General features: G+C 59.5%; 1 protein-coding gene across 1 annotated transcript in view; it reads left to right on the forward strand.

Annotated features, from left to right (window-relative positions):
• Window positions 1-3,685: 3,685 nt before the first annotated feature.
• The window catches only part of LOC137310536 (piezo-type mechanosensitive ion channel component 2), a 624,232-nt gene continuing 600,183 nt past the window's right edge, over window positions 3,686-27,734 (forward strand). Inside the window, exon 1 of the mRNA XM_067978307.1 lies at window positions 3,686-4,599. Coding sequence (XP_067834408.1) covers window positions 4,536-4,599 — 64 coding nt within the window. The 5' untranslated portion in view covers window positions 3,686-4,535. The remainder of the gene's footprint in view (window positions 4,600-27,734) is intronic.

Here is a 27,734-nt window from a genome sequence, read left to right on the forward strand (position 1 = left end):
CAGTAGGCTGTTGGCAGGGTTCCTGAAATCAAGAGACAGCCTCCCAGTGCAAAGATGGAGGATCCTGGGGGGAATGACATGTAGAACCAGAAGATCCAGCAAAGGACCTTAATAGGGTAAAAGTGTCCCAAAGATTAGACGAGATATCCCACTGAAGGCCATGGCTGAGACCATGGCCTTCAGTCCGTAAGTGTCTGGGGCTGACGAGAGAGAAAGGAGGCCACTGCAAGGCCCTTTCTCTCCATGGAAGGGCACTTCATGGCTATTGCCGCCAATTCTTGGAGCCCACTGTCAACCGTCTTCATGGCAAAAGAAAATCTGCCATGGACCCTGGTCCCCCTCACCCCCAACATTTCCATGCAGCAGGTGGTCACGGCGGGGATGGGGAGCGGAAATTCCGGTCATGCTATGGCCGTAGTAAGCCTCATCGCTCCATTTACCCGTTATTTCTGCCATGATCTTGCCCAAAATTGTGCAGCGTTGTGGAGGAAAATCCGCCCTGTAGTATCTGACTTGGGGTGTGGGGGTGGGAGGGGCAAAGTGCTGGGTGGAATACCACAGTATACAGTGCTTGGATCCTTGTTTTTTTAATCTATGTAAATGATTCAGATGCAGGAAAGGATATTAGCTTTTTAAAATTTAGAAATGGCACTAAAGTAAGGCGGGCATAATGGCAGAGGATGCAGTTAAGCTGTTGTAGATGAAATTTAATGCTGATAAATGGAGAGTATTGGATATTTGAAAAAAGAATAAACAGCGTGGGTATATAATGAAGGGATTAAGAACATCACAGGAAGTTGGGAGTGACAGTAGACTCATCACTTGCAATGTTGAGAAAATGTGGAGAAGCAATTAAAGAAAGGAAAAAAGATAGTTGGGATACAAAGCCAGAACAATGGAATATTAATCTACAGAGTTTGTCCGTAGGCTTTAAATTGCACTGGTCAGACCTCAGTTGGAGGACTGTGCATTGGAGAGGGTGTAGGGAAAACCAACAAGGCTGATTCCAAATGTAAATTTGAAATAACACCCATGAGCTAAGTAATATGAGGAAAGATTAGTGAAATTTAAGTGAAGGATGTGAAGAAGATTAAGGGGGAAGCTCACTGACATATATAGGAGTCTGAATTAATCATTGATGTGCCTGTTTTATGGGCACCTTTCACGACATCAGGATGTCCCAAAGCGTTTTACAGCCAATTAAGTACTTTATGAAGTGTCGTCATTGTTGGAATGTAGGAAACGTGACAGCCAATTTGTGCACAGCAAGGTCCCGCAAACAGTAATGAGATAAATGACCAGATCATCCGTTTTAGCGATGATGGTTGAAGAATCGGTATTGGCCAGGACACTGGGGAGAACTCCCCTACTCTTCTTTGGATAGTGCCATGGGATCTTTGGATAGTGCCATGGGATCTTTTACATTCCCCCTGAAAGGTTTAACGACTCCTCCGAAAGACAGCACTTCCAACAGTGCACCACTCACTCAGTACTTCACTGAAGTGTCAGCCTGAATTATGTGCTCAAGTCTCTGGAGTGGGACTTAAACCCATAACCTTCTGACTACATTAATGTTACCTATGTGGTTGACAAAATTGAATGTTGTCATCAAATGAGATTTATTCAATAATCTATGTAGCTAGCATATATCTCCTTGTTTATTAGTGAATTAAACCTATATGTGTTGCAAGTGATACCAAATTTTCCAATTTGCCTCTGTAAGTTCACATGATCCAATATATAGATCAAACCAGAAGTTCTAGCATTTTACTGTGACAGTTATGGAATGGATCCCTTATTTAGTTATCTAAAGTCAAATAAATGACTACCAATCACACTGCTCATTAGCGCAAATATGCTCCTATGTAGTATTTTTATCTTCATTAGGTGACTCCATGTATGCAGTAATAACTGTTTTGTAGTAACTAGCTCTATCACGTAATGTATTGCCTAGATTTTTCAGCAATCCTACTTATTGACAACTAATGAGTGGAGCCCATTGTCTGGTTACTTAATAATGTAACCTTTCCCATCACATTACAAAATTACAATAATTAGGTGGTAGCCAGCAAATTAGATGACAGGCCAATTGTTAGGAAATTAGTCGCTGTCTCTTACCTTCATGTACATTGGGCCATTAGATCTACAATTGCACATAGATGTAACAAATAATTAAATCTTTGGTGTGTAAAGGAAAAACAGAACCTTCTATATTATAACTCTGAGCAGCTCATAGTTCTGTCATGATCTCTAATGTTACTTGCCTGTTACTATAAGCGGAATTTCTATTGTTCAGAAATTCTCAATAACTTAGGTTGATTATTTTTAAACTCACCGTCATTTTTGATTTAGATATAAAAGGAGAAAAAAAATCACAGCAGGTTCAGATATTTGGTTGGGTTCATTTGGAATCTGCAGAACTAAGGCAAAAATGCTTTGGCCCTCAATTATACATGTTTTCAACAAAAATCAAAGTTAACACTTGAAAAAGGAAGGATGTAACTATTTCTTACCTCACCTTTTTCCATCGAATACTTTCAAAGTGATTGTCGTTATTTTTTTTTACAGAAAATCATGCAAGTTCAGTGTTCAGGATATTTCTGGTGGATCCCTTTCCTGTTACAATGCAGAATGACTGCGAATTGCCAGGAAAACATTATAAATTCGTAAAATTTCCGTAGCATAAAAGTTGTGGCAGTAAGTAAAGTCAGCGGGTCTTACTGTCTCCAGCCACTAGGCGAATGACCAAATGCTCCCAAAGACCTTACACACCTGAACAGAAGGAATACTATGTGCAACTGCTGGGTGTAATTGTGGGTGCAAAAAAAATTGAAATGTATGCTTTCTTTTAGAGGCCACACCTCTCACAATTGTACTATTTTTTGAAACGTATCTATCCTCTTAGCAAGTAATTATAGATTTTATACAGATCGCTTTCTGATCTTTAGAATACAACGTGTTTATGTTTTATTTTGTATTTTTTTATATCGTTTTAATATTTCAAAACTGGCATTTCAAATATGAATCTGGTTTCAATCAACGGTAAAATATTATATATTTTTTCTTTCAGTGATTAAAACTGTCTTAAACACCATATATTACATACCAAAATAATCGTTGGCGTGCTATTTAATCTTAAAAAATCAACCAACTAATAACACTGACAGAACAAAATAGAAGCATTTGTCAGTATGGATTTCTGCTAAAGATCAATTTAATCTGTGCAAGAATTAAAAACAGATGGGTATAAGTCTCTGTATCTGCTTTTTAATGTCGAATTTGCAACTGCCTTTTATAAACTTAGTTTTTCTTTCTATCTATCGGTGTTTTCAATTGTTTTATATTATAAAGATCGTTACTGCGTAATCTTCATAACCTCCTGAGTATTTGCAAGTGACTCACGTAGTCCTCCGGCACACTGAGAGGAGGAGTTTGCAAATTCTATCCCAAGGCACAATATTTGGACTCACGAACAAGTCCAACCGTGAACACGTTCGTCTGATTTGTAGATTGACTTTTTATTATTATATACCCAGTCAGTATATATATTTTTTTTCACACACACAGATTTGTGAATGGTCGGTTTGAACGCCAATCACGAGGGGGGGGGGGGTTGGGTGGGAGGTGGTTTGACAAAGTTTCATTGAAGGTGGAGGGAAGTGCAGTCAGATGTTAAGCAGAACAGCAAGAGCAGCTGGAAGCCAGAACCAGAGAGGGGCAGCACAGCGAGGCTGAAATTCCAACCCTGTATCAGCGGGATTTTAAAACAAATACATATATAGCGTGTCACAGAACGTACCCACGCGTATCTGGTTTTCCAAACAAAAAAAAAACGTACGTGCATTTGAAAAGATCAATTTTTTTTGGAGAAAACAGGGCTCACAAAACAAAAATAACGAATGCATTGAGCCTCGGCAATGGAATGCTCTCGTATTCACGTTGCAGACGTGAGTGTTCTTGGATAAAAACTGGAAGAAGAGGAAAAAAGTCCAGAAGCACCATCAGTGAAACGTGTTGGTCTCGGATTCTGCTTTAGCGATGAGTCATACGGGCCACGGGATTTAACAGCTAGAAGTTTGTGAAGTCCGCTTGCTAGAAAATAAGAAAAAAAAATCGTTGCTGGAGCATTTCTTGCAAACCGTTAGTAGCATCGTTGCATATTTTTTGTTGCACAAATCTAGTTTTTTTTTAAAAAAGAGGACAACTTCGGAGGAGGGGGGAATTTGCTTGCCGTATTGTCGTGTCGGGAGCCCACTCCGGGCGCTATCTCGTGAAAATAATTTGACTGCATCAGATAAACTGGTACTTGATGGGCTATCCTGGCGATGCTAGCAATCTTTTGAGACTTTCCGGGTCTGGAGGACAAATCGAAATAAGTTTACGAGGACACCATGATAAGGTTGCTTTAAATTTCGGCGAGGCCGGACCTGCAGTTGATGGGATTTTATGCTCATTGTAAATGATAACTGGTTTTGTGCGATCAACAAGTATTTGACCTCCTCCTGTAGATTTAAGAAGAGAACCGTCTACTCGCAATGGCATCGGAAGTGGTGTGTGGGCTGATCTTCAGATTGCTTCTTCCCATCTGTTTAGTTGCTGGTAAGAGTGCTTTCAGATAAGGAAAATAAAACCTACAGCCTTTAGTCCTTTAATCAGACAGGCGGAAATATCCCTGGTATTTTAATTTTTTTCGGTGTATTCTTCCTCTCTGTGAATGCAAACTTCACAAAAAGATGCATCGTTTGGGATCAGTGATATATGATTTAAAATGACTGTTGAAACTCTGGGTGAAGTTCATTGAGATTTTTTTCTTTCACGTAGTAGTCATTGGCTGTAATATCCAAATCATGTTTTTAAATAGATATATTACCTAAAAGATGATTATTGACCGATCCGAGTCCATGAGTGCCTGTAGGAAAACATCATGCACAATTGATTTTTTAAAAAAAATTAAAGGATACTTTTAGAATGCATTTTAAAGTAATGATCCCAAACAGGAAGCTACTTCTTAATCGATCAGATGTATTTATCCATATCTATCACTCGCCCATGAGGCGACAGAAAATGCCATCGCTGATTGAAATTAAAGTCGTGGGGTTTCCCCCACTTCATTAAAAATTGTACCAAACAAAATATACCCTGTTATAAATATTTATCATTACGATTGCAGATTATTTTGCTTTGTGTTCAAAGTCTTAACAAGTTTGTTTTACGGCACAGAATAAAACTGGTTTTAAGTGCAAAGTGACTTAACTAGGGAGGAACTTGTAGGAATAGAATGAAACAGATCTTAAGTGACATGTCAGAAGAGAAATGGCTATAACCTTAATCCATGACTGTGGTTAACGTCTGGATTTAAAAAAAAATCGAACCCACGATTTTCAGTTGAGTTTCTGAAATAGTTAAAAATTTCATTCTAATTGGCGTGAAGGGAGGAAAGGCATCAGTTTGGCACAGTGGCGGCGAAATATATCTGCCGCCTGACCTCCTAACACTGCTCACTCCGAAGTGCAGAAAGATTCCTCCAGAGGAAGAAGCGAGGAGATCGGCTTAGTCCCACTGGGGTCTCCAGCTCATCATCAATCCTTACAGCTGGCGGGGGGGGGGGGGGGGGGGATAAATCGCGGTCAGGGGGGGAAACATCAATCCCATTAAGAGCTACACAGTTGCCACAGTTGATTGCAAACTTTACGGCGAGATCTATTAATCGTTAATATTTCTGGGTCAATCGCGAAATCTGCAGTTTAAACGACAATTCGGTAAAGAATAGGCGGACCTGGCGGTGCTTGTTCTGACAATTCCTTGCATTTTACTTCAGCGAACTGTCACTACACCAATTTCCAAATGTCACTCCGGTTGAATGTTTGTATTTATTTCAGTGCCATTCAGCAAACGTTTACAGTTCATTTTTAAAAAAAATAACCATTTCACTGAAATAAAAAAAAAACGCGTGGCTAGTTAAATGCAAACTCCCAATTTCGCATAAAAAGCCAGCGCTCGAGAATCAGTCGGGAAAAGGCTTCGCGAAAAAAAATAAGGGGTTTTTTTTAAGAAAAAAAAATTCTGCCAACACAAGTTTGTGTAAGGTTGAAACTTCCTTTCTTTACTACTCTTTACCTACACGTGACCGGAATGTATCAGGTAGAAATCCAGACGTCCAGTGAGCTTGTTCAAATAAACATCCCCCTCCCGCTACGCGCGGCAAAGTCACGCACTCAGCATATTTCGAGGCACCGTTGTTTTTTTTGGGCTAAGGATTTCCAGATGACAGGACCAGGCACCACCCGCAGCAAAAAAGAAATGCAGCGCGTCGCCTCGCCGAGGTACTGCAAAACAATGTGTTTGTAGATCTGATAATGTGTGAGAAGCTTGTGGTGTGGTGTGTGGTGGTGTGTGTGTGTTTTTTTTCATATTTGGGTGAAGTAGATAGTTTGCAATCGCTCCCGAGCTTTGCAGGCGAAGCTGCTCCTCGTGCGGGGTGGAGTGAGCGCACGTGCTTCTGTTCCCGCGGCCCCGGGGAGCCGCTCACCTGAGCTCGTGGCCCCGGGGAGCCGCTCACCTGAGCTCGGGGTCGAGGGGAGCCGCAAACCTGAGCTCGTGGCCCCTGGGAGTCGCTCACCTGAGCTCGTGGTCGAGGGGAGCCGCAAACCTGAGCTCGTGGCCCCTGGGAGTCGCTCACCTGAGCTCGTGGTCGAGGGGAGCCGCTCACCTGAGCTCGTGGCCCCGGGGAGCCGCTCACCTGGGCTCGGGGTCGAGGGGAGCCGCTCACCTGGGCTCGGGGTCGAGGGGAGCCGCTCACCTGAGCTCGGGGTCGAGGGGAGCCGCTCACCTGAGCTCGTGGCCCCGGGGAGCCGCTCACCTGGGCTCGGGGTCGAGGGGAGCCGCTCGCCTGGGCTCGGGGTCGAGGGGAGCCGCTCACCTGGGCTCGGGGTCGAGGGGAGCCGCTCGCCTGAGCTCGTGGCCCCGGGGAGCCGCTCGCCTGAGCTCGTGGCCCCGGGGAGCCGCTCGCCTGAGCTCGGGGTCGAGGGGAGCCGCTCGCCTGAGCTCGTGGCCCCGGGGAGTCGCTCACCTGGGCTCGTGGTCGAGGGGAGCCGCTCACCTGGGCTCGGGGTCGAGGGGAGCCGCTCGCCTGGGCTCGTGGTCGAGGGGAGCCGCTCGCCTGAGCTCGTGGTCCCGGGGAGCCGCTCACCTGAGCTCGGGGTCGAGGGGAGCCGCTCACCTGAGCTCGGGGTCGAGGGGAGCCGCTCACCTGAGCTCGGGGTCGAGGGGAGCCGCTCACCTGGGCTCGTGCCCCGGGGAGCCGCTCACCTGGGCTCGTGGTCGAGGGGAGCCGCTCACCTGAGCTCGTGGTCCCGGGGAGTCGCTCACCTGAGCTCGTGGTCCCGGGAGCCGCTCACCTGAGCTCGGGGTCGAGGGGAGCCGCTCACCTGAGCTCGGGGTCGAGGGGAGCCGCTCACCTGAGCTCGTGGCCCCGGGGAGCCGCTCGCCTGAGCTCGTGGTCGAGGGGAGCCGCTCGCCTGAGCTCGTGGTCGAGGGGAGCCGCTCACCTGGGCTCGGGGTCGAGGGGAGCCGCTCACCTGAGCTCGTGGTCGAGGGGAGCCGCTCACCTGAGCTCGTGGCCCCGGGGAGCCGCTCGCCTGAGCTCGTGGCCCCGGGGAGCCGCTCGCCTGAGCTCGTGGCCCCGGGGAGCCGCTCGCCTGAGCTCGGGGTCGAGGGGAGCCGCTCGCCTGAGCTCGGGGTCGAGGGGAGCCGCTCGCCTGAGCTCGTGGCCCCGGGGAGTCGCTCACCTGGGCTCGTGGTCGAGGGGAGCCGCTCACCTGGGCTCGGGGTCGAGGGGAGCCGCTCGCCTGGGCTCGTGGTCGAGGGGAGCCGCTCACCTGAGCTCGGGGTCCCGGGGAGCCGCTCACCTGAGCTCGGGGTCGAGGGGAGCCGCTCACCTGAGCTCGGGGTCGAGGGGAGCCGCTCACCTGAGCTCGTGGCCCCGGGGAGCCGCTCGCCTGAGCTCGTGGTCGAGGGGAGTCGCTCACCTGGGCTCGTGGTCGAGGGGAGCCGCTCACCTGAGCTCGTGGTCGAGGGGAGCCGCTCACCTGAGCTCGTGGTCGAGGGGAGCCGCTCACCTGAGCTCGTGGCCCCGGGGAGCCGCTCGCCTGAGCTCGTGGCCCCGGGGAGCCGCTCGCCTGAGCTCGTGGCCCCGGGGAGCCGCTCGCCTGAGCTCGGGGTCGAGGGGAGCCGCTCGCCTGAGCTCGTGGCCCCGGGGAGCCGCTCGCCTGAGCTCGTGGCCCCGGGGAGCCACTCGCCTGAGCTCGTGGCCCCGGGGAGCCGCTCGCCTGAGCTCGTGGTCGAGGGGAGCCGCTCGCCTGAGCTCGTGGCCCCGGGGAGCCGCTCGCCTGAGCTCGTGGCCCCGGGGAGCCGCTCGCCTGAGCTCGTGGCCCCGGGGAGCCGCTCGCCTGAGCTCGTGGTCCCGGGGAGCCGCTCGCCTGAGCTCGGGGTCGAGGGGAGCCGCTCACCTGGGCTCGTGGCCCCGGGGAGCCGCTCACCTGAGCTCGGGGTCGAGGGGAGCCGCTCACCTGAGCTCGTGGTCGAGGGGAGCCGCTCGCCTGAGCTCGTGGCCCCGGGGAGCCGCTCGCCTGAGCTCGTGGCCCCGGGGAGCCGCTCGCCTGAGCTCGTGGCCCCGGGGAGCCGCTCGCCTGAGCTCGTGGCCCCGGGGAGCCACTCGCCTGAGCTCGTGGCCCCGGGGAGCCGCTCGCCGGAGCTCGGGGTCGAGGGGAGCCGCTCGCCTGGGCTCGTGGCCCCGGGGAGCCGCTCGCCTGAGCTCGTGGCCCCGGGGAGCCGCTCGCCTGAGCTCGTGGCCCCGGGGAGCCGCTCGCCTGAGCTCGTGGCCCCGGGGAGCCGCTCGCCTGAGCTCGTGGCCCCGGGGAGCCGCTCGCCTGAGCTCGTGGCCCCGGGGAGCCGCTCGCCTGAGCTCGTGGCCCCGGGGAGCCGCTCGCCTGAGCTCGTGGTCGAGGGGAGCCGCTCGCCTGAGCTCGTGGCCCCGGGGAGCCGCTCGCCTGAGCTCGTGGCCCCGGGGAGCCGCTCGCCTGAGCTCGTGGCCCCGGGGAGCCGCTCGCCTGAGCTCGTGGCCCCGGGGAGCCGCTCGCCTGAGCTCGTGGCCCCGGGGAGCCGCTCGCCGGAGCTCGGGGTCGAGGGGAGCCGCTCGCCTGGGCTCGTGGTCGAGGGGAGCCGCTCGCCTGAGCTCGTGGCCCCGGGGAGCCGCTCACCTGGGCTCGTGGCCCCGGGGAGCCGCTCACCTGAGCTCGGGGTCGAGGGGAGCCGCTCGCCTGAGCTCGGGGTCGAGGGGAGCCGCTCGCCTGAGCTCGTGGCCCCGGGGAGCCGCTCGCCTGAGCTCGTGGCCCCGGGGAGCCGCTCGCCTGAGCTCGTGGTCGAGGGGAGCCGCTCGCCTGAGCTCGTGGCCCCGGGGAGCCGCTCGCCTGAGCTCGTGGCCCCGGGGAGCCGCTCGCCTGAGCTCGTGGCCCCGGGGAGCCGCTCGCCTGAGCTCGTGGCCCCGGGGAGCCGCTCGCCTGAGCTCGGGGTCGAGGGGAGCCGCTCGCCTGGGCTCGTGGTCGAGGGGAGCCGCTCACCTGAGCTCGTGGTCCCGGGGAGCCGCTCACCTGAGCTCGGGGTCGAGGGGAGCCGCTCACCTGAGCTCGGGGTCGAGGGGAGCCGCTCACCTGAGCTCGGGGTCGAGGGGAGCCGCTCACCTGAGCTCGTGGCCCCGGGGAGCCGCTCGCCTGAGCTCGTGGTCGAGGGGAGTCGCTCACCTGGGCTCGTGGTCGAGGGGAGCCGCTCACCTGGGCTCGTGGTCGAGGGGAGCCGCTCACCTGAGCTCGTGGTCGAGGGGAGCCGCTCACCTGAGCTCGTGGTCGAGGGGAGCCGCTCACCTGAGCTCGTGGCCCCGGGGAGCCGCTCGCCTGAGCTCGTGGCCCCGGGGAGCCGCTCGCCTGAGCTCGTGGCCCCGGGGAGCCGCTCGCCTGAGCTCGTGGCCCCGGGGAGCCGCTCGCCTGAGCTCGTGGCCCCGGGGAGCCGCTCGCCTGAGCTCGTGGCCCCGGGGAGCCGCTCGCCTGAGCTCGTGGCCCCGGGGAGCCGCTCGCCTGAGCTCGTGGCCCCGGGGAGCCGCTCGCCTGAGCTCGGGGTCGAGGGGAGCCGCTCGCCTGAGCTCGTGGCCCCGGGGAGCCGCTCGCCTGAGCTCGTGGCCCCGGGGAGCCGCTCGCCTGAGCTCGTGGCCCCGGGGAGCCGCTCGCCTGAGCTCGTGGTCGAGGGGAGCCGCTCGCCTGAGCTCGTGGCCCCGGGGAGCCGCTCGCCTGAGCTCGTGGCCCCGGGGAGCCGCTCGCCTGAGCTCGTGGCCCCGGGGAGCCGCTCGCCTGAGCTCGTGGTCCCGGGGAGCCGCTCGCCTGAGCTCGGGGTCGAGGGGAGCCGCTCACCTGGGCTCGTGGCCCCGGGGAGCCGCTCACCTGAGCTCGGGGTCGAGGGGAGCCGCTCACCTGAGCTCGGGGTCGAGGGGAGCCGCTCGCCTGAGCTCGTGGCCCCGGGGAGCCGCTCGCCTGAGCTCGTGGCCCCGGGGAGCCGCTCGCCTGAGCTCGTGGCCCCGGGGAGCCGCTCGCCTGAGCTCGTGGTCGAGGGGAGCCGCTCGCCTGAGCTCGTGGCCCCGGGGAGCCGCTCACCTGGGCTCGGGGTCGAGGGGAGCCGCTCGCCTGAGCTCGTGGCCCCGGGGAGCCGCTCGCCTGAGCTCGTGGCCCCGGGGAGCCGCTCGCCTGAGCTCGGGGTCGAGGGGAGCCGCTCGCCTGAGCTCGTGGCCCCGGGGAGTCGCTCACCTGGGCTCGTGGTCGAGGGGAGCCGCTCACCTGGGCTCGGGGTCGAGGGGAGCCGCTCGCCTGGGCTCGTGGTCGAGGGGAGCCGCTCGCCTGAGCTCGTGGTCCCGGGGAGCCGCTCACCTGAGCTCGGGGTCGAGGGGAGCCGCTCACCTGAGCTCGGGGTCGAGGGGAGCCGCTCACCTGAGCTCGGGGTCGAGGGGAGCCGCTCACCTGGGCTCGTGCCCCGGGGAGCCGCTCACCTGGGCTCGTGGTCGAGGGGAGCCGCTCACCTGAGCTCGTGGTCCCGGGGAGTCGCTCACCTGAGCTCGTGGTCCCGGGAGCCGCTCACCTGAGCTCGGGGTCGAGGGGAGCCGCTCACCTGAGCTCGGGGTCGAGGGGAGCCGCTCACCTGAGCTCGTGGCCCCGGGGAGCCGCTCGCCTGAGCTCGTGGTCGAGGGGAGCCGCTCGCCTGAGCTCGTGGTCGAGGGGAGCCGCTCACCTGGGCTCGGGGTCGAGGGGAGCCGCTCACCTGAGCTCGTGGTCGAGGGGAGCCGCTCACCTGAGCTCGTGGCCCCGGGGAGCCGCTCGCCTGAGCTCGTGGCCCCGGGGAGCCGCTCGCCTGAGCTCGTGGCCCCGGGGAGCCGCTCGCCTGAGCTCGTGGCCCCGGGGAGCCGCTCGCCTGAGCTCGGGGTCGAGGGGAGCCGCTCGCCTGAGCTCGTGGCCCCGGGGAGTCGCTCACCTGGGCTCGTGGTCGAGGGGAGCCGCTCACCTGGGCTCGGGGTCGAGGGGAGCCGCTCGCCTGGGCTCGTGGTCGAGGGGAGCCGCTCACCTGAGCTCGGGGTCCCGGGGAGCCGCTCACCTGAGCTCGGGGTCGAGGGGAGCCGCTCACCTGAGCTCGGGGTCGAGGGGAGCCGCTCACCTGAGCTCGTGGCCCCGGGGAGCCGCTCGCCTGAGCTCGTGGTCGAGGGGAGTCGCTCACCTGGGCTCGTGGTCGAGGGGAGCCGCTCACCTGGGCTCGTGGTCGAGGGGAGCCGCTCACCTGAGCTCGTGGTCGAGGGGAGCCGCTCACCTGAGCTCGTGGTCGAGGGGAGCCGCTCACCTGAGCTCGTGGCCCCGGGGAGCCGCTCGCCTGAGCTCGTGGCCCCGGGGAGCCGCTCGCCTGAGCTCGTGGCCCCGGGGAGCCGCTCGCCTGAGCTCGTGGCCCCGGGGAGCCGCTCGCCTGAGCTCGTGGCCCCGGGGAGCCGCTCGCCTGAGCTCGGGGTCGAGGGGAGCCGCTCGCCTGAGCTCGTGGCCCCGGGGAGCCGCTCGCCTGAGCTCGTGGCCCCGGGGAGCCACTCGCCTGAGCTCGTGGCCCCGGGGAGCCGCTCGCCTGAGCTCGTGGTCGAGGGGAGCCGCTCGCCTGAGCTCGTGGCCCCGGGGAGCCGCTCGCCTGAGCTCGTGGCCCCGGGGAGCCGCTCGCCTGAGCTCGTGGCCCCGGGGAGCCGCTCGCCTGAGCTCGTGGTCCCGGGGAGCCGCTCGCCTGAGCTCGGGGTCGAGGGGAGCCGCTCACCTGGGCTCGTGGCCCCGGGGAGCCGCTCACCTGAGCTCGGGGTCGAGGGGAGCCGCTCACCTGAGCTCGGGGTCGAGGGGAGCCGCTCGCCTGAGCTCGTGGCCCCGGGGAGCCGCTCGCCTGAGCTCGTGGCCCCGGGGAGCCGCTCGCCTGAGCTCGTGGCCCCGGGGAGCCGCTCGCCTGAGCTCGTGGCCCCGGGGAGCCGCTCGCCTGAGCTCGTGGTCGAGGGGAGCCGCTCGCCTGAGCTCGTGGCCCCGGGGAGCCGCTCGCCTGAGCTCGTGGCCCCGGGGAGCCGCTCGCCTGAGCTCGTGGCCCCGGGGAGCCGCTCGCCTGAGCTCGTGGCCCCGGGGAGCCGCTCGCCTGAGCTCGTGGCCCCGGGGAGCCGCTCGCCTGAGCTCGGGGTCGAGGGGAGCCGCTCGCCTGAGCTCGTGGCCCCGGGGAGCCGCTCGCCTGAGCTCGTGGCCCCGGGGAGCCGCTCGCCTGAGCTCGTGGTCGAGGGGAGCCGCTCGCCTGAGCTCGTGGCCCCGGGGAGCCGCTCGCCTGAGCTCGTGGCCCCGGGGAGCCGCTCGCCTGAGCTCGTGGCCCCGGGGAGCCGCTCGCCTGAGCTCGTGGCCCCGGGGAGCCGCTCGCCGGAGCTCGGGGTCGAGGGGAGCCGCTCGCCTGGGCTCGTGGCCCCGGGGAGCCGCTCGCCTGAGCTCGTGGCCCCGGGGAGCCGCTCGCCTGAGCTCGTGGCCCCGGGGAGCCGCTCGCCTGAGCTCGTGGCCCCGGGGAGCCGCTCGCCTGAGCTCGTGGCCCCGGGGAGCCGCTCGCCTGAGCTCGGGGTCGAGGGGAGCCGCTCGCCTGAGCTCGTGGCCCCGGGGAGCCGCTCGCCTGAGCTCGTGGCCCCGGGGAGCCGCTCGCCTGAGCTCGTGGTCGAGGGGAGCCGCTCGCCTGAGCTCGTGGCCCCGGGGAGCCGCTCGCCTGAGCTCGTGGCCCCGGGGAGCCGCTCGCCTGAGCTCGTGGCCCCGGGGAGCCGCTCGCCTGAGCTCGTGGCCCCGGGGAGCCGCTCGCCTGAGCTCGTGGCCCCGGGGAGCCGCTCGCCGGAGCTCGGGGTCGAGGGGAGCCGCTCGCCTGGGCTCGTGGTCGAGGGGAGCCGCTCGCCTGAGCTCGTGGCCCCGGGGAGCCGCTCACCTGGGCTCGTGGCCCCGGGGAGCCGCTCACCTGAGCTCGGGGTCGAGGGGAGCCGCTCGCCTGAGCTCGGGGTCGAGGGGAGCCGCTCGCCTGAGCTCGTGGCCCCGGGGAGCCGCTCGCCTGAGCTCGTGGCCCCGGGGAGCCGCTCGCCTGAGCTCGTGGCCCCGGGGAGCCGCTCGCCTGAGCTCGTGGTCGAGGGGAGCCGCTCGCCTGAGCTCGTGGCCCCGGGGAGCCGCTCGCCTGAGCTCGTGGCCCCGGGGAGCCGCTCGCCTGAGCTCGTGGCCCCGGGGAGCCGCTCGCCTGAGCTCGTGGCCCCGGGGAGCCGCTCGCCTGAGCTCGGGGTCGAGGGGAGCCGCTCGCCTGGGCTCGTGGTCGAGGGGAGCCGCTCACCTGAGCTCGTGGTCCCGGGGAGCCGCTCACCTGAGCTCGGGGTCGAGGGGAGCCGCTCACCTGAGCTCGGGGTCGAGGGGAGCCGCTCACCTGAGCTCGGGGTCGAGGGGAGCCGCTCACCTGAGCTCGTGGCCCCGGGGAGCCGCTCGCCTGAGCTCGTGGTCGAGGGGAGTCGCTCACCTGGGCTCGTGGTCGAGGGGAGCCGCTCACCTGAGCTCGTGGTCGAGGGGAGCCGCTCACCTGAGCTCGTGGTCGAGGGGAGCCGCTCACCTGAGCTCGTGGCCCCGGGGAGCCGCTCGCCTGAGCTCGTGGCCCCGGGGAGCCGCTCGCCTGAGCTCGTGGCCCCGGGGAGCCGCTCGCCTGAGCTCGTGGCCCCGGGGAGCCGCTCGCCTGAGCTCGTGGCCCCGGGGAGCCGCTCGCCTGAGCTCGTGGCCCCGGGGAGCCGCTCGCCTGAGCTCGTGGCCCCGGGGAGCCGCTCGCCTGAGCTCGTGGTCCCGGGGAGCCGCTCGCCTGAGCTCGGGGTCGAGGGGAGCCGCTCACCTGGGCTCGTGGCCCCGGGGAGCCGCTCACCTGAGCTCGGGGTCGAGGGGAGCCGCTCACCTGAGCTCGGGGTCGAGGGGAGCCGCTCGCCTGAGCTCGTGGCCCCGGGGAGCCGCTCGCCTGAGCTCGTGGCCCCGGGGAGCCGCTCGCCTGAGCTCGTGGCCCCGGGGAGCCGCTCGCCTGAGCTCGTGGTCGAGGGGATCCGCTCGCCTGAGCTCGTGGCCCCGGGGAGCCGCTCGCCTGAGCTCGTGGCCCCGGGGAGCCGCTCGCCTGAGCTCGTGGCCCCGGGGAGCCGCTCGCCTGAGCTCGTGGCCCCGGGGAGCCGCTCGCCTGAGCTCGTGGCCCCGGGGAGCCGCTCGCCTGAGCTCGTGGCCCCGGGGAGCCGCTCGCCTGAGCTCGTGGCCCCGGGGAGCCGCTCGCCTGAGCTCGTGGCCCCGGGGAGCCGCTCGCCTGAGCTCGTGGCCCCGGGGAGCCGCTCGCCTGAGCTCGGGGTCGAGGGGAGCCGCTCGCCTGAGCTCGTGGCCCCGGGGAGCCGCTCGCCTGAGCTCGTGGCCCCGGGGAGCCGCTCGCCTGAGCTCGTGGTCGAGGGGAGCCGCTCGCCTGAGCTCGTGGTCCCGGGGAGCCGCTCGCCTGAGCTCGTGGCCCCGGGGAGCCGCTCGCCTGAGCTCGTGGTCCCGGGGAGCCGCTCGCCTGAGCTCGGGGTCGAGGGGAGCCGCTCACCTGGGCTCGTGGCCCCGGGGAGCCGCTCACCTGAGCTCGGGGTCGAGGGGAGCCGCTCACCTGAGCTCGGGGTCGAGGGGAGCCGCTCGCCTGAGCTCGTGGCCCCGGGGAGCCGCTCGCCTGAGCTCGTGGCCCCGGGGAGCCGCTCGCCTGAGCTCGTGGCCCCGGGGAGCCGCTCGCCTGAGCTCGTGGCCCCGGGGAGCCGCTCGCCTGAGCTCGTGGTCGAGGGGAGCCGCTCGCCTGAGCTCGTGGCCCCGGGGAGCCGCTCGCCTGAGCTCGTGGCCCCGGGGAGCCGCTCGCCTGAGCTCGTGGCCCCGGGGAGCCGCTCGCCTGAGCTCGTGGCCCCGGGGAGCCGCTCGCCTGAGCTCGTGGCCCCGGGGAGCCGCTCGCCTGAGCTCGGGGTCGAGGGGAGCCGCTCGCCTGAGCTCGTGGCCCCGGGGAGCCGCTCGCCTGAGCTCGTGGCCCCGGGGAGCCGCTCGCCTGAGCTCGTGGTCGAGGGGAGCCGCTCGCCTGAGCTCGTGGCCCCGGGGAGCCGCTCGCCTGAGCTCGTGGCCCCGGGGAGCCGCTCGCCTGAGCTCGTGGCCCCGGGGAGCCGCTCGCCTGAGCTCGTGGCCCCGGGGAGCCGCTCGCCGGAGCTCGGGGTCGAGGGGAGCCGCTCGCCTGGGCTCGTGGCCCCGGGGAGCCGCTCGCCTGAGCTCGTGGCCCCGGGGAGCCGCTCGCCTGAGCTCGTGGCCCCGGGGAGCCGCTCGCCTGAGCTCGTGGCCCCGGGGAGCCGCTCGCCTGAGCTCGTGGCCCCGGGGAGCCGCTCGCCTGAGCTCGGGGTCGAGGGGAGCCGCTCGCCTGAGCTCGTGGCCCCGGGGAGCCGCTCGCCTGAGCTCGTGGCCCCGGGGAGCCGCTCGCCTGAGCTCGTGGTCGAGGGGAGCCGCTCGCCTGAGCTCGTGGCCCCGGGGAGCCGCTCGCCTGAGCTCGTGGCCCCGGGGAGCCGCTCGCCTGAGCTCGTGGCCCCGGGGAGCCGCTCGCCTGAGCTCGTGGCCCCGGGGAGCCGCTCGCCTGAGCTCGTGGCCCCGGGGAGCCGCTCGCCGGAGCTCGGGGTCGAGGGGAGCCGCTCGCCTGGGCTCGTGGTCGAGGGGAGCCGCTCGCCTGAGCTCGTGGCCCCGGGGAGCCGCTCACCTGGGCTCGTGGCCCCGGGGAGCCGCTCACCTGAGCTCGGGGTCGAGGGGAGCCGCTCGCCTGAGCTCGGGGTCGAGGGGAGCCGCTCGCCTGAGCTCGTGGCCCCGGGGAGCCGCTCGCCTGAGCTCGTGGCCCCGGGGAGCCGCTCGCCTGAGCTCGTGGCCCCGGGGAGCCGCTCGCCTGAGCTCGTGGCCCCGGGGAGCCGCTCGCCTGAGCTCGTGGTCGAGGGGAGCCGCTCGCCTGAGCTCGTGGCCCCGGGGAGCCGCTCGCCTGAGCTCGTGGCCCCGGGGAGCCGCTCGCCTGAGCTCGTGGCCCCGGGGAGCCGCTCGCCTGAGCTCGTGGCCCCGGGGAGCCGCTCGCCTGAGCTCGGGGTCGAGGGGAGCCGCTCGCCTGGGCTCGTGGTCGAGGGGAGCCGCTCACCTGAGCTCGTGGTCCCGGGGAGCCGCTCACCTGAGCTCGGGGTCGAGGGGAGCCGCTCACCTGAGCTCGGGGTCGAGGGGAGCCGCTCACCTGAGCTCGGGGTCGAGGGGAGCCGCTCACCTGAGCTCGTGGCCCCGGGGAGCCGCTCGCCTGAGCTCGTGGTCGAGGGGAGTCGCTCACCTGGGCTCGTGGTCGAGGGGAGCCGCTCACCTGAGCTCGTGGTCGAGGGGAGCCGCTCACCTGAGCTCGTGGTCGAGGGGAGCCGCTCACCTGAGCTCGTGGCCCCGGGGAGCCGCTCGCCTGAGCTCGTGGCCCCGGGGAGCCGCTCGCCTGAGCTCGTGGCCCCGGGGAGCCGCTCGCCTGAGCTCGTGGCCCCGGGGAGCCGCTCGCCTGAGCTCGTGGCCCCGGGGAGCCGCTCGCCTGAGCTCGTGGCCCCGGGGAGCCGCTCGCCTGAGCTCGTGGCCCCGGGGAGCCGCTCGCCTGAGCTCGTGGCCCCGGGGAGCCGCTCGCCTGAGCTCGTGGCCCCGGGGAGCCGCTCGCCTGAGCTCGTGGTCCCGGGGAGCCGCTCGCCTGAGCTCGGGGTCGAGGGGAGCCGCTCACCTGGGCTCGTGGCCCCGGGGAGCCGCTCACCTGAGCTCGGGGTCGAGGGGAGCCGCTCGCCTGAGCTCGGGGTCGAGGGGAGCCGCTCGCCTGAGCTCGTGGCCCCGGGGAGCCGCTCGCCTGAGCTCGTGGCCCCGGGGAGCCGCTCGCCTGAGCTCGTGGCCCCGGGGAGCCGCTCGCCTGAGCTCGTGGTCGAGGGGATCCGCTCGCCTGAGCTCGTGGCCCCGGGGAGCCGCTCGCCTGAGCTCGTGGCCCCGGGGAGCCGCTCGCCTGAGCTCGTGGCCCCGGGGAGCCGCTCGCCTGAGCTCGTGGCCCCGGGGAGCCGCTCGCCTGAGCTCGTGGCCCCGGGGAGCCGCTCGCCTGAGCTCGTGGCCCCGGGGAGCCGCTCGCCTGAGCTCGTGGCCCCGGGGAGCCGCTCGCCTGAGCTCGTGGCCCCGGGGAGCCGCTCGCCTGAGCTCGTGGCCCCGGGGAGCCGCTCGCCTGAGCTCGTGGCCCCGGGGAGCCGCTCGCCTGAGCTCGGGGTCGAGGGGAGCCGCTCGCCTGAGCTCGTGGCCCCGGGGAGCCGCTCGCCTGAGCTCGTGGCCCCGGGGAGCCGCTCGCCTGAGCTCGTGGTCGAGGGGAGCCGCTCGCCTGAGCTCGTGGTCCCGGGGAGCCGCTCGCCTGAGCTCGTGGTCCCGGGGAGCCGCTCGCCTGAGCTCGTGGCCCCGGGGAGCCGCTCGCCTGAGCTCGTGGCCCCGGGGAGCCGCTCGCCTGAGCTCGTGGCCCCGGGGAGCCGCTCGCCTGAGCTCGTGGCCCCGGGGAGCCGCTCGCCTGAGCTCTTGGCCCCGGGGAGCCGCTCGCCTGAGCTCGTGGCCCCGGGGAGCCGCTCGCCCGAGCTCGGGGTCGAGGGGAGCCGCTCGCCCGGGCTCGTGGCCCCGGGGAGCCGCTCGCCTGAGCTCGTGGCCCCGGGGAGCCGCTCGCCCGAGCTCGTGGCCCCGGGGAGCCGCTCGCCCGAGCTCGTGGCCCCGGGGAGCCGCTCGCCCGAGCTCGTGGCCCCGGGGAGCCGCTCGCCCGAGCTCGTGGCCCCGGGGAGCCGCTCGCCCGAGCTCGTGGCCCCGGGGAGCCGCTCGCCCGAGCTCGGGGTCGAGGGGAGCCGCTCGCCCGAGCTCGTGGCCCCGGGGAGCCGCTCGCCTGAGCTCGTGGCCCCGGGGAGCCGCTCGCCTGAGCTCGTGGTCGAGGGGAGCCGCTCGCCTGAGCTCGTGGCCCCGGGGAGCCGCTCGCCTGAGCTCGTGGCCCCGGGGAGCCGCTCGCCTGAGCTCGTGGCCCCGGGGAGCCGCTCGCCTGAGCTCGTGGCCCCGGGGAGCCGCTCGCCGGAGCTCGGGGTCGAGGGGAGCCGCTCGCCTGGGCTCGTGGTCGAGGGGAGCCGCTCGCCTGAGCTCGTGGCCCCGGGGAGCCGCTCACCTGGGCTCGTGGCCCCGGGGAGCCGCTCACCTGAGCTCGGGGTCGAGGGGAGCCGCTCGCCTGAGCTCGGGGTCGAGGGGAGCCGCTCGCCTGAGCTCGTGGCCCCGGGGAGCCGCTCGCCTGAGCTCGTGGCCCCGGGGAGCCGCTCGCCTGAGCTCGTGGCCCCGGGGAGCCGCTCGCCTGAGCTCGTGGTCGAGGGGAGCCGCTCGCCTGAGCTCGTGGCCCCGGGGAGCCGCTCGCCTGAGCTCGTGGCCCCGGGGAGCCGCTCGCCTGAGCTCGTGGCCCCGGGGAGCCGCTCGCCTGAGCTCGTGGCCCCGGGGAGCCGCTCGCCTGAGCTCGTGGCCCCGGGGAGCCGCTCGCCGGAGCTCGGGGTCGAGGGGAGCCGCTCGCCTGGGCTCGTGGTCGAGGGGAGCCGCTCGCCTGAGCTCGTGGCCCCGGGGAGCCGCTCGCCTGAGCTCGTGGCCCCGGGGAGCCGCTCGCCTGAGCTCGTGGCCCCGGGGAGCCGCTCGCCTGAGCTCGTGGCCCCGGGGAGCCGCTCGCCTGAGCTCGTGGCCCCGGGGAGCCGCTCGCCTGAGCTCGTGGCCCCGGGGAGCCGCTCGCCTGAGCTCGTGGCCCCGGGGAGCCGCTCGCCTGAGCTCGTGGCCCCGGGGAGCCGCTCGCCTGAGCTCGTGGCCCCGGGGAGCCGCTCGCCTGAGCTCGTGGCCCCGGGGAGCCGCTCGCCTGAGCTCGTGGCCCCGGGGAGCCGCTCGCCTGAGCTCGTGGCCCCGGGGAGCCGCTCGCCTGAGCTCGTGGCCCCGGGGAGCCGCTCGCCTGAGCTCGTGGCCCCGGGGAGCCGCTCGCCTGAGCTCGTGGCCCCGGGGAGCCGCTCGCCTGAGCTCGGGGTCGAGGGGAGCCGCTCGCCTGAGCTCGTGGCCCCGGGGAGCCGCTCGCCTGAGCTCGTGGCCCCGGGGAGCCGCTCGCCTGAGCTCGTGGCCCCGGGGAGCCGCTCGCCCGAGCTCGTGGCCCCGGGGAGCCGCTCGCCCGAGCTCGTGGCCCCGGGGAGCCGCTCGCCCGAGCTCGTGGCCCCGGGGAGCCGCTCGCCCGAGCTCGTGGCCCCGGGGAGCCGCTCGCCCGAGCTCGTGGCCCCGGGGAGCCGCTCGCCCGAGCTCGTGGCCCCGGGGAGCCGCTCGCCCGAGCTCGTGGCCCCGGGGAGCCGCTCGCCCGAGCTCGTGGCCCCGGGGAGCCGCTCGCCCGAGCTCGTGGCCCCGGGGAGCCGCTCGCCCGAGCTCGTGGCCCCGGGGAGCCGCTCGCCCGAGCTCGTGGCCCCGGGGAGCCGCTCGCCCGAGCTCGTGGCCCCGGGGAGCCGCTCGCCCGAGCTCGTGGCCCCGGGGAGCCGCTCGCCCGAGCTCGTGGCCCCGGGGAGCCGCTCGCCCGAGCTCGTGGCCCCGGGGAGCCGCTCGCCCGAGCTCGTGGCCCCGGGGAGCCGCTCGCCCGAGCTCGTGGCCCCGGGGAGCCGCTCGCCCGAGCTCGTGGCCCCGGGGAGCCGCTCGCCCGAGCTCGTGGCCCCGGGGAGCCGCTCGCCCGAGCTCGTGGCCCCGGGGAGCCGCTCGCCCGAGCTCGTGGCCCCGGGGAGCCGCTCACCCGAGCTCGTGGCCCCGGGGAGCCGCTCACCCGAGCTCGTGGCCCCGGGGAGCCGCTCACCCGAGCTCGTGGCCCCGGGGAGCCGCTCACCCGAGCTCGTGGCCCCGGGGAGCCGCTCACCCGAGCTCGTGGCCCCGGGGAGCCGCTCACCCGAGCTCGTGGCCCCGGGGAGCCGCTCACCCGAGCTCGTGGCCCCGGGGAGCCGCTCACCCGAGCTCGTGGCCCCGGGGAGCCGCTCACCCGAGCTCGTGGCCCCGGGGAGCCGCTCACCCGAGCTCGTGGCCCCGGGGAGCCGCTCACCCGAGCTCGTGGCCCCGGGGAGCCGCTCACCCGAGCTCGTGGCCCCGGGGAGCCGCTCACCCGAGCTCGTGGCCCCGGGGAGCCGCTCACCCGAGCTCGTGGCCCCGGGGAGCCGCTCACCCGAGCTCGTGGCCCCGGGGAGCCGCTCACCCGAGCTCGTGGCCGGGGGGAGCCGCTCACCCGAGCTCGGGGTCGGGGGGAGCCGCTCACCCGAGCTCGGGGTCGGGGGGAGCCGCTCACCCGAGCTCGGGGTCGGGGGGAGCCGCTCACCCGAGCTCGGGGTCGGGGGGAGCCGCTCACCCGAGCTCGGGGTCGGGGGGAGTCGCTCACCCGAGCCCGCGGCTGAGGGGGGCCGCTCACCCGAGCCCGCGGCTGAGGGGGGCCGCTCACCCGAGCCCGCGGCTGAGGGGGGCCGCTCACCCGAGCCCGCGGCTGAGGGGGGCCGCTCACCCGAGCCCGCGGCTGAGGGGGGCCGCTCACCCGAGCCCGCGGCTGAGGGGGGCCGCTCACCCGAGCCCGCGGCTGAGGGGGGCCGCTCACCCGAGCCCGCGGCTGAGGGGGGCCGCTCACCCGAGCCCGCGGCTGAGGGGGGCCGCTCACCCGAGCCCGCGGCTGAGGGGGGCCGCTCACCCGAGCCCGCGGCTGAGCTGGCTGTCAGCTATTCCATTTTTGTCCTCTTTGTGTGAGATTTGGCATTTAAAAATCCCGTTTTTAAAAGGGGAAAAATTCTGGCCAGCGAAACAGACTCACGAAAACTCACGGACATAGACCCTCAGTGAAGCAGAGAGCAAAAAACAAAGAATGAAAGAACATTTAAAAAATGCACTGTTACTCAAACACTAGTTTCCGCAGTTTTCCCATTTTATAAAGAATGAGATTTTATGTGAACAGGTAGTGCAGATAATATGATATACTGTAACTTAAATGTGCGGCTTGGTTAAATTACGTTATTAATTGGAGTCGCTTACTATGGAGCCAAACAATCGCAACCATAGTGTTCGAAGAACATGCAGTTTAGAAAGTCTAAACTGTAAGACTGAAGTAGACAACTGACAAAAAGGGAATCCTGGTGGAAATATCCTAATTTTCAATATTACAGTTATTTTAAATTAACACATTTATGTACAATTTTCCTCTGAACCCAAAAGATACATCAAAACTTAATGTTTGTATATCCTATAAACTTTACTTTTAAAACACTGGTTTTCACCAAACTTTTCTGTTGGTGGGAACCCCTGCAAATTTCCACATCTTCCCAGGGCCCCACTTGCAGATATTGACATAATCGGCACAGACATATTGTCCAAAAACAGTGTCAGTTATCTAAGGAAAATAGTGCTATCAACGCAGAAATCTTTCATTAGTATAAAAGCAACAAATAATATATTAGTAAGTCAACAAATACAGAAATCTGATCATGGTACCAAATCCGGGGATTTCCTCATGGACCCCTAGGATCTGAGGATCCCAGTTTGAAAACCGATGATTAAAGGAAACATATCGGCAGCTGATAGTTATGGATTTTCTAATTTCTAGACTTAGGTTGCAACATGAAGAGTACGTAAAACACTAATGACACAGAAATTGTTCATGGCGCCCGCCATTATTAGTGCGGAAAAAAACCCAGCAATTTGTGGTGAGGAAGAGATCGGCCGTGAGTTTGGATTCGCCACAAGTTGCTGGACGATTTGCACCGCTCCACCGTTAGCCTCGCCGAAACCAGAAAAAATTACCATCTCGCCGTGAGGCTCCCCTTTGTGTGTCATGAAATTGCTGGATTTATGACGTTAATACGAATTAATCTCACTGCAGCCATTTAGGGGTGGTAATTCATGTCATAAGGACGCTGTTAATGATGTGATTTATGGTCCTGACATGCCACTCAACCTTGGAGGCCCAGAAAGGGAACAATGAAACTGTGAAGTCTAGCTCCCACAGGTAGAAACTTGTTCCTAGAGGTACTTTAAACTTTAAAAAAATGTTCTTACTTTTCCTTTCTGTCTCTTTTTCTCTCTCTCTCTTAGACCACTCTCTTTCTTTCCCACTCTTTATTTCTCTTTCTGTATCTAATTTGACTCTAATTCACCATATTGCCTTCTCTGTTATTGGCTCTGTTTCTTTCTCTATCCTTAAATATAATCGGTTAAGGAGATAGATCATTGGACCCAACGTTCATGAGGTCCCAGATGCCCCTGTTATCAATCTGCATTTCCAGAAATTTGCAGCGCAAAAATAATACGATCTGAAGGGTCAGGTAAAAAAATCCAATTCTCGCCATGAATTGCCAGCAATTTCTGAGCCACTGGGTTTATTTGGAAGATGATTTTTTTTCATTGCATGAGGTGGGATAATCAAGTATTCCTAGGTCATAAATAGAATTAGGAAGATACCATGCAAAGTGGCATTACTTTAATATTTAATATTTTATATTGACAGAATTAGGTAATGAATGATGAACGTGGACATGTGTTTATTGTGAACACGGGATTGTTTTAGCTTGAGGTCGTAGCCCAGTGCAAAAGCCCAGTGCAAAAGGACATTTGATTTATGTCTATTGGAGTTTTCTTGTAAATTAAAATTTTCCATTTTCCATTAGCTCAGTAATTGTCTTGACTTCACAGCAGCAGTTTTGAGGCAGAAGAATACACAACCCCAAAATGGAATAAGACTGAGTTAACTGTTACTTTTATGACAGAAGCTAGAACCCTTCTTTTGCCTTGATAAAGCTGCATTGTATTATATGTTTTGAGAGAGGGAGGGAGATTGCAGATGGAAAAAAACAATTTTTTAATCTGCAGCATCACTTGGTATTCACGTTGCATGCATAGGCATACAACACTTAGGTATGAGAAAAAGAATACATGCTACAGTAAAGCGCTGAGAAAACTTATATATGTTTGGTGACCTTAAGTAATTTAGCCTGAGTTTGCTTTTGAGGAGCATCTGGTACTTGATGACTCAAAATCTTGTCTCGTTACTTAACTATCTTCTAGGTTGCCATAACTGTACTGACTCATATTCAAAATAAAAACATTCTCAAGCATACTATTGCACAGGGTTACTGTATTTTGAGAAACCTTATATGATTCATTAACAATGATGTGGATCTAGAGTGAGCTTTCTTCATAACATATTCCACAAAACTGTGGAAGAAATTAAGAAATGACGCTAATCTGTTCAGGCACTTGCTTATCAGGTCATGTAAACAATCTGCAATTTTTAATTACTTTAGCAACAATAGTTTTGTCACATTTGCATGCAAAATGAATGTAAAATTGTGGTGGCAACTTCCAGAGAATAAACTTATTGCTTACTTGGCTATGAAAATCTTGTCCCTCAACCCTTATTCAAGCCCCATAAATACTTGCACTAGTAAATGAGTAAATCTTCGTGTACAGCTCTTGTTTATTATTCTTCCTTGTACTCAAATGGTGATAATACACTCTGAAGGCTTTTAAACATTCCTTCTAGATAAAATTACATGAGCCAATGTGAATATTTTGTCTAATAACAAAACTGACCAGACATCAAAGTTAGAATATAAAACAAATATTTTTTCTAAATGTTAATAATCTATATTACGTGCCTATATTCTCTGGTAAAAACAAACCAGAAATAGTAAAAATGTAAAATAAAGATCAGTTGATGCATTTATTGCAGACAAGGAATTTTATATGAATCTTTTGCAGAAAGATTTTGTGCAACCACGTTAAGTTTTTTTGTGAGGCACAATGCTCTAGTTCGTAAATTATTTTCCCTTCTTCTGCAGTCAAGTCCTACAATGCAACACTTCAAGGTATTAATGTGAGGACGACTCTTGCTTCTAGTCCTCTCAGTCCCTCTCTATGTGGAAATGCCTGGGGTTTACTCAGTACACCATTCCTACCAAGGGTGCTGAGAACTGGAGCTCCAAGGTTTGAAGGACTGTGGACACAAGCACATATTTCATTGTACAATTGTATTATGTTGGTCTTCTACACTGTTTTAAATTTTAATTTTTAAATGTTAAAGGAAAACTACAGTTATGCATTACATTAAAACATAATAATTATATCTCTTTAAACTGATTTTGGAATTTGTTTGAACAATATGAATTTTATTGTAGATAGTTAACAGATCTAAAAATGTCATAGTTTCTGTAAGGCAGCATACTTCCATGTGAGTACGAAATCACATTGTACCTCTCCTTCACTGGTGCTGAGTGCTTTCATTCAGTCTCTAGTAGTTAATGAACATGTTTACATAGGTTGTCAGGATCTGTATTTATTGCTTTCAGAGTTTTAAAAAGCAGTGACACTTTTTCCTTGTGAGGTAGTCTCTTGGGAAAACATATGTAAAATCTAGATCTATTAATGTGCATCACTGCTTTCTGCAGTAATTTTGAAAAAACAAATATCTGTTTTTGTTAAAGAATAATTTGTGATAAAATAATTTCTCTATCAACATTGTTCTGAAGAGTCCCACAATGTAGAAAAACAAAATTCATCTATTTAGCGCAATATGAAAAAAATCAATAAACTAATAGCCATGGAACAAATGAGAGGGATCCATAATTAAGTAGCATTTTTATCAGCCAAAATCTTTAGAGAGTGTTTTTAAAGTAAGCTTTCAGTAGATCCAGATAGAAAAGATTCAGACATTTATATTGATGTTTTAAGAAATGCAAATGCATATTTCTACCTCTTTGACCATGCTTTTTGGCCACGTCCCTTTCTCTCCCTCTTCCTGCTCAGATCCTACCTACCTTCTGTAAAGTGTCTTGAGATGTTCTATTATACAAAAGGTGCTATGAAGGTGTAGGTTGTTCTTGTTGTAAAATATTTGGTTGGAGAGGTTCTTAAATTCCTGGATGAGATTTTTATATACCTGAGCTTTGAAGCATAAATCTTGGAACTGTGAGCTTCAGCTTAACGGAAGCTCCAGGTTGATATAGAGCTCTCCTTTTGTGAGTATTCCGTGAGAATATTAAAGCTTGATGGGATTATTTTCCCCTTTGGTACAAAAGTAAGTCCAATACTCAAAAATTAAATTTAGATATGAAGAGGAACTAAATAAGCAAGTTTGTGAGATTTGTGAGATTATTTGTATTTGTATGTGTTTTTATTTCAGTTGATTTTTTCCTTCCGTTAGGCCCTTTCGCAAAGTTTTTGCAGACTTTTATAAATTTCCATAAAAAGCCATTTGCTAAATTTTTACAGAAGATACAACCACGTGTTTTAAAAGAATTGACAAATTGCATTCTAACAAATCAGATAAAGCTTTGTGAACAGGAGGTATTAGGGGGCACTTGATCATAATCTATTGCCGTATTCAATGTGCTGTCAGGGTGAGCCTGAATGGAAAAAGTTTTCATTATGTTTAAATTTAAGGAACAACTTTCTAGATCTATTCTTTCAAATGTTTAATCAGTTGACAATGTTCTATGCTCCACAATTAAATGGATTTTGGAAAGTTAGCTCTAGCTATTTTTAAAAGTGCAAGTCCCATAATTGATTTTTCAATGCTTAGGATTACAAAATCTTGCTTACCAAATATCCGTTTTAGAGGTTTCAATTATGGAGCTCAAATGCTACAACTATGTAACTTGTTTCCTAATGCTGCTGACCTTTGCGCTTTTCTCTAGTTTTTGCCAATCACTGAACTATGTTGATGAGATGAGGTGGAAAGAGACTTGTGAGGTAGACATGTTCACTTAGATGCTGGCTATAATACCATGGGGTTTTGTAACCATAATGGTTCCAAAATTCAACAAAGCCCTGTTCCAGAAGGGTAGTGTAAAAGTTTTAAACGACGCAGGACTAGAAAAAATGAACAGTACAATGTTTGAGTTGAGTGCTGAGGTTTCATTTGAGTGCTGTACGAAGCTAACTACTGTGTAGTCCCAAACCACTCTTTTTCCCCAGATGCATGACCAGTAATGTATTGTACAATTTAGCTATTATGCTAGGTGATGCATTATGGGATACATTACACATATTACTTGAAACTTCAAAATTTGTTAGTGGAGCAATGCTTGTCCAATCTGGTTATGTAGATTCACCACAAACCTTGTTCAATAGTGACATATAAGCAGGTAGAAAGTAAGAGGCACACTAGTGGGATAACAAATAATTTTGGCACTGGAAACTGCCTACAGCAACCAGAAATATAATTTTAGTATATGTCACTGGACAAAATGATCTTTCTACTTAGAAAGAATGCTGATTATCACTCCAGTATTCCCTCAGTGCATCCAACCTCCAGTGACATGGCTGAATAATGATCTCATCCATACTCTTCAGTAGGGCAATAAAAATCTTGGGGAGAAATTCTAGCCTGTCTTATGCCTGTAAAATGCATGTTAGGGCCTCCGAATTTCGTGTTGGGTTATGTCAGGCCCGTTCTTGATCAGAAGTGCGCCGGATGACATATTGGCTTGGGCAACATTTAGGTACAAATGGGTGAAGCTTGCTCCGCCTAGTTTTACTAGGTTTTTTTAAGCGGCCTAACCAGCGTTGCTTAAAGAGGCACTGGAGGCCACTCGAAATATGGCCAAAGAAATTTTCCCAGAGCCCCAGAGTTTCCCAGACCCCAATCCTTTGTCTTTCTGTAAGAGCTTTGGTGTCAATTTGCAACTTTGGCAGTGTACAACGCTTCCAGCAATTGAGTCTTATAGAGTGCTGAGAACCATGTTTGTGTGTTACGTTCACACTTGTGAAACAAAAGCTGTCAGAGTATTGTAATTTTGTGTTACATTGCATTTGTTATAATGTTATGCATGTTGTAGGTAGATATGAATTTTGTAGTGGGGGTTAAAACTCATGCTTACCCCAGCTATCAGAATTTTTTTTTGACTATTCATTGTTTTAAAAAAAAATAGAATCTAGCATGGCTACCAGACGCTTTTACCATCTTGAAATGGTTACAGTGGTATTAAATGTGTGCTGCATTCTACACATGATATAAATGTGCTAAAATATAGTTTGCCTATGATTTTAGTTACATGGCGA

The sequence above is a fragment of the Heptranchias perlo genome, chromosome 3 (genome assembly GCF_035084215.1).
Source record: "Heptranchias perlo isolate sHepPer1 chromosome 3, sHepPer1.hap1, whole genome shotgun sequence".
NCBI classification, from domain to species: domain Eukaryota; kingdom Metazoa; phylum Chordata; class Chondrichthyes; order Hexanchiformes; family Hexanchidae; genus Heptranchias; species Heptranchias perlo.